General features: G+C 43.1%; 1 protein-coding gene across 1 annotated transcript; it reads right to left on the bottom strand.

Annotated features, from left to right (window-relative positions):
- Positions 1-8,561: 8,561 nt before the first annotated feature.
- LOC136542830 (L-ascorbate peroxidase 2, cytosolic) lies at positions 8,562-11,416 on the bottom strand. Its single transcript, XM_066535455.1, has 9 exons — positions 11,206-11,416; positions 10,940-11,114; positions 10,767-10,832; positions 9,821-9,869; positions 9,541-9,626; positions 9,372-9,451; positions 9,118-9,220; positions 8,964-9,022; positions 8,562-8,871 (listed from the first exon to the last, which is right to left on the bottom strand). The coding sequence occupies exons 1-9, from the start codon at positions 11,322-11,324 to the stop codon at positions 8,856-8,858; spliced, it is 753 nt and encodes a 250-aa protein (XP_066391552.1). The 5' UTR covers positions 11,325-11,416; the 3' UTR covers positions 8,562-8,855.
- Positions 11,417-13,838: the final 2,422 nt, after the last annotated feature.

The following is a 13,838-nucleotide window of genomic DNA, read 5'->3' as shown; positions in this document are numbered from 1 at the left end:
GGATCCGACGGTGGAGCTCCCTTCTCCGGCCCCTCGTCGTCAATGTTCGGTTCAACGATCCTCTCTATTGCTTTGTTTGCTTTGCTGTCGCACCCTGACAAATCAACATACATGGACTCATCACCAATTCAGTTTTGTGTGTGATCCGTGAACTCTCTAAATTTTCAGTTTAGCTTGAGTTGCGAAGTCTCTAAATTTTCAGTTTAGCATGAACTGTTAGTTTTTTTATAAAGGAAGCTTTTATTAAAACCTCAGAAGCAATACATCGAGTTGATACAAAGCCAAAGAGGGCAACTTCTGACCTCTGCCTAACATGAGGCACACGGCCAAAGAAAGAGAAGAAACCTGGCACAATCTAGTGACTATCAATTCGTAAACTAGACCGCCACCTGTGTGACTGAGAGAGAAAAAATCCTTGGCCACATGCATCAACTATTGTGATACCGCTACAACTGTATCATACAAATCCGGCTTCTGTAGGATAGCCCAAGTACGTAGTCAGTGGATAGCCAAATAGATAACCTGCATAGGAGAAACAATTTTTTTCTTTTTGAAAATAATATCATTCCTGCTGAGCCAAATAGACCAACAAGTTGCGGCTCTTCCTAGCATGAGTAAAAGCTTGACATCTTTGTTGACACCTCTTAGCTAGCCATTGAACATATGACCTATACTGTGGGGTTTTAAAAGACCTGTCGCAACATGAATAAAAGACCAAATTGAACAAGTAAACTGGCGGTCAAAGAACAAGTGCTTAATTGTCTCTTCTTTGTGACAAAAGCAACAAGTATTACTACCTTGCCAATTACACTTTACTAGGTTATCCTTTATCAATATAACTCCTCGTCTTAGGTACCACAGGAAAATTTTTATTTTCAGTGGGGCTTTCACTTTCCAAATGAGTTTGTTAATGTTTGGGATATCTGTATGTAATAACGCTTGATAGTGTGACTTCACCGAGAATTTTTCATTTGGATTTAAATTTTAGTGAAACTCATCTTGTTCATGGGCCAACTCTATATTAGCAATATGGGGCAACAAATTGTTCCACGCTACTAATTTGGGACCAATGAAGTCTCTTCGCCAAGATAGGTTTGGTGAAGGACCAGAAAGATCCTCTGCAATGGTAACGTGTTTAGGTCTAGCAATGTTGTAAAGACACAGATAATGTTCCCGTAAAGACGAATTCTCTAGCCATTTGTCGTCCAAAAACGTACTTGTGTTCCGTCTTTTACAACGAAGGATCTAAAGCGGAAAAAGTCTCGTTTCACCTTCATAAGACTAGACCAGAAATGTGAATCACCATTTTTCCATTCCACTTGTATTAATGGTTTCGAGCCTAAATATTTATTGTGGAGTAATTACAGCCAAGTCCCCTATGTGGTAAGTAACTTGAACAACCATTTACTAAGTAGAGCAATATTTTTAATATGCAGATCATGAATTCCAAGACCTCCTTGGTCTTTGGGCTGACATAATATGCTCCATTTAGCTAAACGATATTTCTTTTTATTTGCTCATCTCCTTACCAGTAAAATCTAGACAGGAAATAATTCAATTTCTTTTGGCCTCCTTTTGGCAAGGCAAAGAAGGACATCATATATATTGGTAGGCTGCTAAGCACTGAATTTATCAATGTTAAGCGTCCCCCAATTGAAAGATGTTTTCCTTTCCAACTACCCAGTCGCCTCTCAAAACGTTCCTCAACCTTCCTCCACTCAGCATTCCTAAGCTTCCTAAAATGTATAGGAATTCCCAAATACCGAATTGGAAAATCACCATACTTATAGCCAAAAAGTTCAACGTATTGATCAAGGTGGTCTTGGGCATTTCCGAAACAGAACAATTCACTCTTATGAAAATTGATTTTTAAACCTGATACTTGCTCAGAGGCACTAAGCAGCAGCTTCATGTTTTGGGCTTTCTCAAGGTCATGATCCATAAAAAGAATTGTATTGTCAGCGTATTGTAGAGTAGATAATCCACCATCGATGAGATGAAGCACTACTCTACTAATTTGCCCGTCTACTTTGGCCCTATTCATAAGAATAGCTAGCATATCTGGTACAATGTTAAAAAGCAATGGAGATAAAGGATCACCCTATCGAAGGCCTTTCCTAGTTTGAAAGAAATGCCCGACATCGCCATTAACATTAATTGCTACACTCCCACCCGAAATAAAAGTTTTAACTGAATTTATCCACTTGGGAGAAAACCCTTTCATTCTTAGTGCTTGAAAGAGAAAGGGCCATTTAACTTTATCATATGCCTTTTCAAAATCTATCTTGAGGACTACCCCCACTCTGTTTCTTTCGATGCAACTCATGAACAGTCTCATGCAAGATGACAACACCCTCTAGAATGTTCCGTCCTCGCATAAACGTTGTTTGAGTTGGACTAATAACATGGTCTGCCACTGAATTTAGCCTATTGGCTGCAACTTTTGTGAAAATTTTGAAGCTCGTATTAAGCAGGCAGATCAGCCGATATTGTTGAATCACGTTCGCTTCTTGGACTTTTGGGATAAGGGTAATTACCCCAAAGTTCAAACTAAAAAGCGGTAAATCCCCTGCATATAGGTCATGAAACATTTGCATTAGATCCCCTTTGATGGTATTCTAGAATTTCTGATAAAATTCAGCTAGAAAACCATCTGGACTAGGTGCTTTATTATGTTCCATATCAAAAATTGCTTCTTGCACTTCTTGCTCGGTAAAGGGTGCGGTTAGAACGTCATTCTCAGTCTGTGTAACCTGAGTAATATCGAAGATCCTGTCCTCCTCCAGAGTAAAGGAACTAACCTCAGGTTCTCCAAAAAGTTCCTTATAAAACCTAGTGATATAGGCTTTTAGGTTTGCCTGACCCTCAACAATGCCATTTGCATGGTTAAGGGAAAAATTTCTTTTTTCCGATGTTTACCATTGGCGACCATTTGGAAGTATCTAGTGTTGTTATCTCCCAAAAGGACATCTTTTACCTTTGCCCTCTGATAGTACTTAATTTTCTCTTCTCTAAGTAATTTGGTCAGTTGATCCCGAGATTGAGCAAGATTTTCTTGTTCAGGTTCAGTCAAATCCCTGACCTCCGCGGCAATGTCTAGGTCATTAATTATTGATTGAAGTTCGACCTTTCTTTGCTTATAAACTCCATTAAAATGGGAAGCCCATCCACGTAAGTGTCTCCGCAAGGCATTGCACTTATTGTTCCAACGTTGGACTGAATTCCTACCTTTCACTGGCCTATTCCAGATCTCAATAACTCGATCATTGAAATTCTCATGGGTGAACCAACTTAATTCAAGTTTGAACTATTTTCCATTCCTCTTAAATGCCGGTGTTCCCGTATCTAAGAATAGGGGTGTGTGGTCCGACACCCCCTATCCAAGGCCTGTAGCGAGACTAAAGGATACTTAAACTCTCATTCAGTTGACATAAGAGCCCTATCCAATCTCTCGTATGTGGGTTTAGGTAGTGAATTGGCCCAAGTAAATTGTCGTCCCATTAAATCAATTTCCCGAAGATCAAAACTGTCAATAACAGCATTGAATAGGAAAGGCCAACTGTCAACGTATCTGTCATTATTTTTATCTTTGCTAGATCTCAAAATATTAAAATCTTCACCAATTAATATGGGTAAAGGATTTTGTTGGCACGCTCTAACTAGTTCAGCTAAAAAGACCGATTTAAAATCGTCCTGGGCTGGACCGTAGACCGCCATAAGGATCCATTTGAAATTAGCTGCCTTGTTGCATAAATGGAATTTAATATAGAATTCCCCTTCTACAATTAAGGAAAGGTGTAGCATTTCTGTGTTGACTCCAAGAAGGATTCCACCAGATCTACCACGAGGTGGAAGACAATGCTAAACAAAATCCTCAACCCCCCCCCCCCCCCCCCCCCCCCCCCCGCGAGCATGCTAAATTCGTCTTTGACATGTCTTATTTCTCTGTTTCCATGATAGCAATGAAATCTAGACTATGGTCCTTTACTGCCTCTGAAATATATCGGAATTTAGCTAGGTCCGATAAACCTCTGCTATTCCAAAAGAAACCTTTCATTGGTAAATTAGGTTTTATTTATGATCCTTTTCTGGATCTTACGTTTTCTTGAGGTAGATTTTGATTTTCGGACAGTGGCCTTCAGATCACATAATTTTGTGTCCGAGTCCATGTCCTCAAAATCCACCTCCGACACATCCATGATCAAATGAGCGAGCAGGTCGTCATCTACGACGGCCTCGTCATCACTTGCATCAAGAATCAATGGTTTAGTAACACCCGCATTCATATCTCCTTTTTTTGATTGTTTGTGGGTGGTGTTACAATCTTTCTATCAACTTCTATTTTTTAAAGCATTGATAGACAAAGTACACTCTGCACTGCCCTAATTTATAACCTAAGTTACTGAGATTTCTAACACAAGAAGCATTCGAAATAGGAATAAAGGAAATAGTAGGGCAGGAGCTGTGCATACTAGGCTGTGGAATCGACGGAGATGAAGGTGAATGCGGCACCACACTCTGTGCAGACGCCAACTTCTCCGGAGGGCTATCCAAATTTTGGATGGCAGCCCTTCGCATAGCTTTGCTTGTCATATCCTCGTCAGCTGTGAAAATTCCATCAGAAGATTGGATATTAGTACGTGTACTACATCGTAGTCCTTCAGTTGAATTCAATAGCGATAATGAATTTTCATTTGTTGTAACCCTGGACCATCATTAATATTAGCTAGAACATCTTTGCCCGGCTTGCTTGAAGCCGACGGACGCGGAGTCATCAACCTTGACATCAACAGATCGCCTGATTCTGCAGGCTTAACTGTCTGCCTGATGGTCAGAGCAGAACTGCTGCTATGAGGTATCTCTGGTCTAACACTGCTATCAATTTCACACAGCATGAGAATAGGTGATGTCGACATGCTGTTTGTCCCAACCTTTGACCTAGGCGAGGTTGGCATGGGCTGAGTAGGTGTCACCTTTTTGCTGAGCCTGGGCGAGTGTGACTGATCAGAAGGCAAAGTATGTGTCCCAGCCACTAATGATCGTTCTGTAGCTTCCAAACTGGGTTCAGTACTAGTACGTTGACCACTAGTAGCTTTCTCTGGTGGATGAAGACTCTTTCCTGAACATGCATTGCCTTTGACATTCTTGACCGGAGGGGTAACATACATAGCCGGTAGCTTAGCTATGTCATCTAGGCTTAGTAACTGGCTCAGTTTTCCTAGGCCTTTTTTTCTCGAGCATCGACATCGCAGTTGCCAATTGCATTGGCACAGGTCCACCTCCAGTAGGGGCATTAGATGAAGATGACGTGTTCTCTATAGTTTTCTGCTTTTTCTGGGCCTGTCCACCATCACGCTCATGATTTGCATCATCTTTTCCGGCCGCATCCTCATCCCGATCAGAGTAATCTGGATTCGGTGGAGGAATTGCTGGCTCAAAATTTGCCTCCTCCAAACTGAAAGTTACTTCATGTCCTACTTTTCTAAAAACCACATCGGTGGTAAAGGGTAAATACTCTCTGCTCATCATCCCCACCCGAATCCGGATCACACCTTTTTTTCATATAAGTGAGGATATCAACCTCTAGAGTCGCACCAATGACTATGCCGAGTGCCCAAAAGCCAAGGTAATGGCGCCAAGGATGAGGGACTTTACTGACATGAACCCAAACTTCATCAAGATGATAAGCCAGAATAGAGTCACTAGCATCCTGCCACTCTGAGATTGTCAATGTGACCCCATGATTCTTCAAACAAAAATCATGCATTATGTCTTCCTAGATGACGGCCAACATATCCATGAACAACGCCCGGTCCAGTGCCACGACCTCTCTGAGGCCGATCCAACCGGCATGGGGGTCTGTTTTGGTGAAAATTGCGAATCGGTGGAGGGCGTGAAGGAGCCTCACGATTCGGTGGTGGTGGTGCACGAGACGCCACCTCGGCGTAGGTAGGGCGAGATGGAATGGCGGCGGCTCGCGTATGATCTGTCGCTAGGTTATGAGCGCTATTGGCATTTGGTGTTTTTGTGTCTATCGGAGTCACCCGCACGTGGGTCTGCCAAGGACACGATCGCACCAGATCACCTCTGGACCGACCAAAGGATTTAGATCTTGACTCTGTTTTGCAATTGAATTTACTGCCATGCAAGACGCGGTATCCACGGCAACCCGATCGGGATTAGTTACCAATTCAGGCGGCATGAATGTGGCCAGCGTCACTGGAGCTGGCGAACGAGGTTTGGGCAAGGGTCCCTCCATGGACGAACCATCCTAGGTCGCCGGAGAGCAAACCCAGAGGAAATTTTTGTACGAGCAGGTTGATTTTGCGAATGATCGAGGTTTTTTTCCCGATCCACAGTATCAGCCTCGTTTGAAGATTGAGAACCGGCAAAAGTCGATTGGCAAGGGAGCTGTGAGTCAGACTCCCACCATCGAGATCCCTTTGGGAAGCCGATTTGATTCCAAAAATCTTCACACAAAGTTTCCTCTGATTGTGGAGAGAACTTGTTCTTGTTGACATTGAATTCGCCGGAACATTTTTCGAGAGCATAACCAGTTGCCTCGTCGGGGTTAAAACCTGCCAAAATAGCTGAATGGAAAAAACTGACCGTACTCCGCCGACGTCGCAGGCGCCTCTTCATCCTCTAGCTGGTTGTCCGATGGATGTACAGAAGCTTCATCAGCGGAAGCCACCAGTCTCGATCTTGCCAGAGCGGAGATAGGCCGAGGCGCCAGGGTCAGTCGACGGCGTCGTAGCAGATCTTCGCGAATTGGATCCTCAACTGAATCACCATCCGCGCCTAAATCCTCGACGGCACCATCAACGAGTGGCGTACTGTCGTCGCCGAGTTGTGCCCTGTCTGGGGAGACAGGAACCTCGCCGGAGAACAAATCGATTTCCTGCTTCTCGGAAACGGGAACCTGATGTGCGTCCGACAACGCGGGAGCCGTCGGAGCTGCAGTCTTCGCCACGTCCGGCATCGAGCAGGCGCGGCGTCCACCTTCCAGATCCCGCTTCCCATCCTCTGAACGGTGGGCACCTGCCCGATCCTGTCGCGACTGCACCGAGGTCGGAGCTGCTGCGGGCGCCGAGCAGAAAATCACCGGACAGCGGTCCGCCGGAACTGTTAATGTCTCTAAATTTTCAGTTCTGCAGAAACTGTGAATGTTTCTGAATTTTTGAGTTACTGTGAGTGTTTCTGATTTTTCAGCTCTGCAGGAAACCTCCAATCAATCAAGGGCTCGACTAAATGCCACAGTCAAGGTTTAGCTGTTGTAAGTTAGCTTCTTGGGACCATCCTAGCATGCTGTTGCTGGGTACAACTGAGATAGTGTAGCGAACTGACTGAGGATAGCCCTTATGCATTTCACTGTGTTAACTGTGATGCTTGCTCCCAGCTTATGCTTTGAGGAATGCAATATTGTGGAGACTTTCATAGCTTATCCTGAACATTCTGGTTTCCAACTGAGATAGTGTACCATGCATGTATATATTTAGAACCTGCTAGCGCATTACATTTCCAGCTAACAAATATAGAGCAAATTAAGATTCTGAATTTTTATCTGTAGTCATTCAAATAGCAACACGATGGTATACAAAGTCATTCATAATTGATCTTGGCTACATGCAAAGCATTAAACAATTTATTTATAGATACCCCCCGTATGTGGGTTGTACGTCCTGTCTTTTTAGTTATCTGAACCCTAGATTCGATGCTCTTGCAGGCGACCTCCCATTATGTGGATTGTACATACCCTTAGACCACATTAAAGATGGCAAACACAGGGTAAAGAAACCCTACGTCGACCTCAAAGATGGCAAATGGGGCTGCTTCCGTGATTTGTGGTGTTGATAGCTAGTCAGAACCCAACCATCGAGCAAACATATTATTTCAGAATATCTCCACACACCCAAGTTTCGGAAAACTAAATGAGTGAAACCAACAAAAAATACTCCATTCTAAGCTTTTCTAAATATATATCTTTTGTTACGCACCTAGAATCCTAGAGATACACTATTGTCTAGTCTAGATAAAAAGAAAAAACTATAAAGCCAAAACAATTTATAACTTTGAACGGAAAAAAAAAAAAACTTTTAACTTAGAACCAAAGGAGTAGTTGCCTAAGCCCCTTTCAGAGCTGAGACAGAGAACATGCTAGGCACCAACGTGGCCAAAACAACTTATATAACTTTAAAACCGAAAAAAAAAAAACAGCTTATAACTTTGAACTTTGTTTTCACAGGCGCTTTATACTTTTATATTAGGGTTGCGTGGTGTGTTATAATTTGGGTCAATCCCTCTTTTTCTTAATAGAAGGAAGCATAGTTCTCCCGCATTTTTGAGAAAAAAAAATTATAACTTCGAACTAAAGGAGTAGTTGCCTAAGCAACTCTCACCAGAGCTGAGCTGAAGAACACACGGTGAAAACGCTGGGCATCAAAATGCCGATGCTGCAGCTACAGTGGCTGGTTCCGAACACCCCAACGGTCATGGACACCCAGCTGATTAGCAGAGCGCAAAAACCACCACCAATCCCAGCAGATGAGCAGAGAACAAAATCAACCACCAACTGGCCAGACTCGCTTCATATCAAAGCTTCTTCGATATCGATACAGCTTTGTTCATCAATGCCGGAAAGGAAATCACATTACTCTAACCATTCAAGGGAAACACACAAAAGATGGGCCTGCCTCACAAGGCCGACGAAGGTTTATTACAGCCACCACACTCTTCTGGTTCTCATTGGTCTTAGGTGGCAAACAGCCAGCAAGATAAATCAGCTAGGCAACTATCTTCATCCACCCCTGCCCTGCCTTGCCCCGTCCCCTCCCTTTCTTTATGGGCACCTCACCTTACGCCTCAGCAAATCTGCATAGTGCAAAAGATTTAGTGTTTGTTGCCCTAGTGCTAGTAGTAAACAAGCATTCAGTCACGGATAGAGACCTATCAGCACCACTTACCCCAATTCAGAAAGCTTCAGGTGGGCCTCGGCGTAGTCAGCAAAGAAAGCGTCCTCATCCTACAAATCGGGCAAAATCATCACAGGTAACATAAACCTGCAAGCTAAAGGCCGACTCCCAACAAATGAGAACTATGCAAGGATCAAAGATATACTGCTGCATATTTGTCAACAAGTGGGCGGAAGGATGGATCAGAGAGGAGGGCTTTGTCACTTGGTAGCTGCAGAAGGCCTTCCTTCTCTCCACTCAGAAGCTCCCTGTCAAAGTGTACTCAACTTTAATTTTAATGAAGATTTGTGTCAAGGAGTTCATGCTCGAGGATTGTAACACAGCTAGTCAGTTTAACCAGCAAAACAGGGTATGAGTAGAAATAAGAGTTGCCTTCTTTGAAAGAAACAGATCACGTACGTGAAGTATGAGTTGTCAAAGATTAAAGGGTTGGATGTCCAGGCTCCCTCAAACCCAGACCTATCCTTGTGGCATCTTCCCTACAAGAAGAGGGAATTGTGCATAAGCACCACCTTTCAAGTTGCCAAACACACAAAAATACACAGGCTAGGTGCCCAGTTCCACCAACCAGGGTGTGACCACCAGAAAGTGCAACAATGTCCTGGTCGCTCAAACCCATCTGTGTGGAGAAAACCTGCCTGAGGTGATCAGAACCTGATACAAGAGACCGAACCAGTAAGTCCACCTATCCCATTCCGACCATTGAGAAACATTCTAACTTTATCCTTGACACGACAAAGAAGGCAATCCAAGAACTCGGATCAAATGTTGCTCATGAATTCTTATGCATTAACTGAGGAGATTTCTTTTATAGTCAAAAAAATATCAGAGGAATTCTATAATTGTACCTTGGGTGGCATCAGGAAGGCGGCCTTCTGGCGGAGGCTCAGGCTTGTCCTACAGAATAAAAACAATGATTTCATCAACAGCCACAGTTAGAAGGCCAATACAGTAAAGAAACAGCAGTCTGAAACAAGGCATGATAACATATTCCCACTAGCAGATGATGTAACTTCTACAGTGAACAAATAGAAATACTACTAATCCAAGGCAAGAGTCTTAGGCAATAAACTACAACAAGTAGATCAACTGGCTCCATGGCACAACTATCCTCCTAATATTACCACTCTCTCATGAGAAGGGCTGATAATGTAGCCAGGGAATTTTATTTGGCAAACCAATAGAGCATCACAAATTCAGAAGAATTTTATCACGTGGAATATAAAGGGGTAAATGTATGTGATGTAGGCAGTAACCAACAAATTGCCAACCTATCAACGGTCCATCCAACCTGAGAAACATCTGAAATCATTGTCCACACAATAAGGGATTGCAAGAATTAGCATCACATGAATCCAGAACCTATAAGTATTTAGTAATATGTAGCTAAGCCAACAGAGCCACGAGCTAAGCCACCATTCTAGAAGTATTCTAACCAAGTTATTTGGGAATATATCACAGGAAACTATGTGCTACGTACAATTGGTAGCGAGGCTAATGATAGTAGGGTTTGTTTTGCTTAAATTCTAGCAAAATATCTGGTTTGGGTTGGGTTAGGCTGGGGCTTGATGATTTTTTTTTATCTTAATAATAATATAATAAAAAGAAGGGCGGGTCTGGTGCAAGCGGTACAGTCTTACCGCCGCCTATGACCGGAAGGTCCCAGGTTCGAGTCGCGGTCTTCTTGCATTGCACAGGCGAGTGTAAGCCTTACCACTAACACCCTTCCTTAGACCCCCACACAGAGCTGCCCTTTTTTTTAATAATATAATAAAACTAAGGAATCCGCCTCACCTGCCTCCCAGGGTGGAAGGGTACATCAGGTCCGCCGGTTACCTCAACTGCCACGACTCCGGCAAGCTGCAACCCCGCCACAGTAAATAAGACATAAAATTCGTTAGTCAATCTAGATAGAATCAGAGGAATGGATGGGTGATCGGAGTTGCAATCTCAGGCAGGCAGGTAACCTGGTAGAAGTCAGCGTAGGATAGGATGGGGAACTGCTCCTTGATGGGCTCTAGCAGCCTGACGGCAATTTCCAGTCCGGCGTTGGCTCCGTGCGCCTGCTCGGCGGGGTTCTTCATGGTGCCGAAGGGCCCCCCGGTCTTGGTGGCCACATCGAAGGTGCCCGCGGAGTGCCAGCTGCGAGGAGGAAGGAAGGAGTTGGAGTGGTAGTAATTTCGGGATTTCCGAATCGGATCGGGATCGGGCGAAGAAGGGAGAGGGGGTTTACGCGAGGCGGAGCATGAGCGGGGCGCAGTTCTTCTCGGCGATGAGGCCGCGGAGCTTGCGCTTGGCCTTGTCGACCGCCTTGAGGTAGTCCTCGCTCACCGTGGGGTAGGCCTTCACCATGGCTGCTGACGTCACAACCCGCTCTGCTACTGGCCCGGTGGTCCGATCGGAGGCGGAGAATGGGCGGCAGCAGGCGCAGCGCAGGACGGAGGAGATGGGTGGGCGTCGTTATATATACGCGTAGACCGGCGAACAGAGAAGCTTCTGGTAGGTGGAATCGAGGCCGTTGGGCGGGAGATCGTGCGGCCGGGAGGAACCCGGATCGGTTCCGCCCCTTCCTGTCTCAGATCCAGCCGGGGCGAGGGGCGTGTGTGAACACGGCAGATTGAACGGAGATTCCTCCGGCGAGTGGTGCCACGTGGTGGATGGGGATTGGCAGGATGGGCACCCGATTGACCGTGATCAAAATATTTCTATGCCTGGGCCCACCTAGGCTACAGTGGCCTCCTGCATCTTTCTCTCTCTTTTGGATTATAATTAATTAATTAGAAAAGGCCTGCATTTTTCTTGCCGCCCCCTATTATGTGGGTGTTGTCGTGTTGTTTGGCATGACACATGTCAGTTGGTTCGGATTCTCTACGAGAAACCTCTATTTTACTGGTATTCTTCTAAAGTATATAAGATGTTTTGATTTTTCTATATATTCTTCATTTTAAATTACAAGGCGTTTTGACTTTCTAGATTTATAGCTTTTATTATGTAAAATTTAACATCAAAACGTCTTATGATTTGAGACGGAAGATATTTAAAGCAATGTATTTAGAAAATGAAACGGCTTATAATTTAAAATAAAGAGAGTTTTTTTTTATTGGAGGAGTCAGAGCATCTTTAAGAGTTTTTCTAAAACTCACTCTGTAAATTATCATTTTGAGAGTTATTTGCAAAAATATCATTTTCTATATCTTTTAGTTCTCTAATAGCTTTTCTATACCTTGTGCGTACAATAGAGAGCGAAGGGCTCTTTATCTTTGGCTAGCGAGAAATCTGAAATAGGGGATAACTATATTTAAATAATCAATTAAAGAGACTATTGGAGGTTTTTTTAATCAAAATTTCTATTTCAACAATTAGAAAGAATATAGAGTCTTCTGAAGTGGCTCTCTTATTTGGACATGCTTTACTTCTCTTCCTTCTACTGTGATGACAAGATTCAAGGCGTGTTTGGATGATGGCGTGGGTTGTTTTTTTTTTTTTTTTTTTTGCTTGGCCTGGGAATCTAGTTTCTTATGCCTATGGTCAAGATGCTTTAAGCTGATAGGCAACTGCTAGGTCGTCATCCAAACACACCGTCAATTTCCAAGGTTCATGGGTGATCATTCTCTCGCTGTCTACTGTTTGGTTGCAAGTTTGCAACTTGCATACTCCCTCAGTCACCGAATATCTATCGTTTACGTTTTTCGAGAAACAACTTTGATTAAATATATATTAAAAAATATTAATATTTATAGTACATAATTAGTATCGTTGAAAAGATCTTTGAATCTAGTTTTTCAATAAATTTATTTAGATATACGAATGTTGCACATATTTTCTATAAATCAAGTCAAACTCGTGGCACGCACGCCAACAGTGACAGATATAAAGGGATGGAAGGAGTATGCTAGACTAGATTGGATTAGATACGTCAGTGAATGACGAAGAATACAGAGTGCAAAAGGGGTTAATTAGAGACTATGTGAGGAAGATCCATGGCTTCGTATACTCTTCTATTTCTTTCGGCACTTAAAAAATAGTATGTGATTTTTCTATTTCGTTCGACTGTTCAAAAAAAAAATAGTGTGATTTTGAATGGGTTCGGCCGCCGCTACATCCTTGGATCTATTTGATTCGATGTAATCTGTGTATGTTTCTTCAAGCATGCAAATCCTTAATTTCATTGCGATGTTTGAATTGGATTTTTGGTAGTTACATGATTCAAGTAAATTAATAAACAAATTTAATTCCTAGGCGTCATGATATGAATCAAAACATAATTTTATTTTGGTCGTTTCATCAGCGTTACAATTTGTCCCGGTCCCAGTATGCTACTCTCATTGTATCGTACTTTTTTGGTCGTTTCATCAGCGTTACAATTTGTATCGTTTCATCAGCGTTACAATCGTGTGGTACCAGTACCTGCCCAGCATCAGCACTTTGACTGGGCGTGAAAGAAAATGTAGACAGATGGGAGCATGGTAATATTCCTTTTCCAAAAGAAAGGCCGCCTGAGACGAAATGATCACATCGGATGCTGTGACTGACAGCATGCAAATGCAATCACCAGCAAGACTTAGCCCTTGTTTAGTTGAACCCCAAAATCCAAAAAGTTGCTACAGTACCTGTCACATTGAATATTTACGGCCCGTGCATGGAGCATTAAATGTAGACGAAAAGAAAAACTAATTACACAGTTTGGTGAAAAATTGCGAGACGAACGTTTTAAGCCTAATTAGTCAATGTTTGGATACTATTTGCCAAATAAAAACGAATGTGCTACAGTAGCCCCAAAATCTAAATTTCGCGAACTAAACAAGGGCTTACCACCAAAAATACTACTCCTACATCCTGCTTTACAAGAACGTTTGTGCTGTGCGA

This window comes from Miscanthus floridulus, chromosome 3 (assembly GCF_019320115.1).
Source record: "Miscanthus floridulus cultivar M001 chromosome 3, ASM1932011v1, whole genome shotgun sequence".
Lineage (NCBI taxonomy): Eukaryota > Viridiplantae > Streptophyta > Magnoliopsida > Poales > Poaceae > Miscanthus > Miscanthus floridulus.
This window is presented reverse-complemented; position numbering and strand designations above follow the sequence as displayed.

Bases quoted from the DNA above. Each gene is read 5' to 3' on its own strand.
- LOC136542830 (XM_066535455.1), bottom strand. From the start codon at position 11,324: ATGGTGAAGGCCTACCCCACGGTGAGCGAGGACTACCTCAAGGCGGTC. The intron at 11,115-11,205 runs GTAAACCCCCTC...TCCTCCTCGCAG, and splicing joins CCGCTCATGCTCCGCCTCGC to CTGGCACTCCGCGGGCACCT. The intron at 9,221-9,371 runs GTACGTGATCTG...ACACTTTGACAG, and splicing joins TTTGACAACTCATACTTCAC to GGAGCTTCTGAGTGGAGAGA.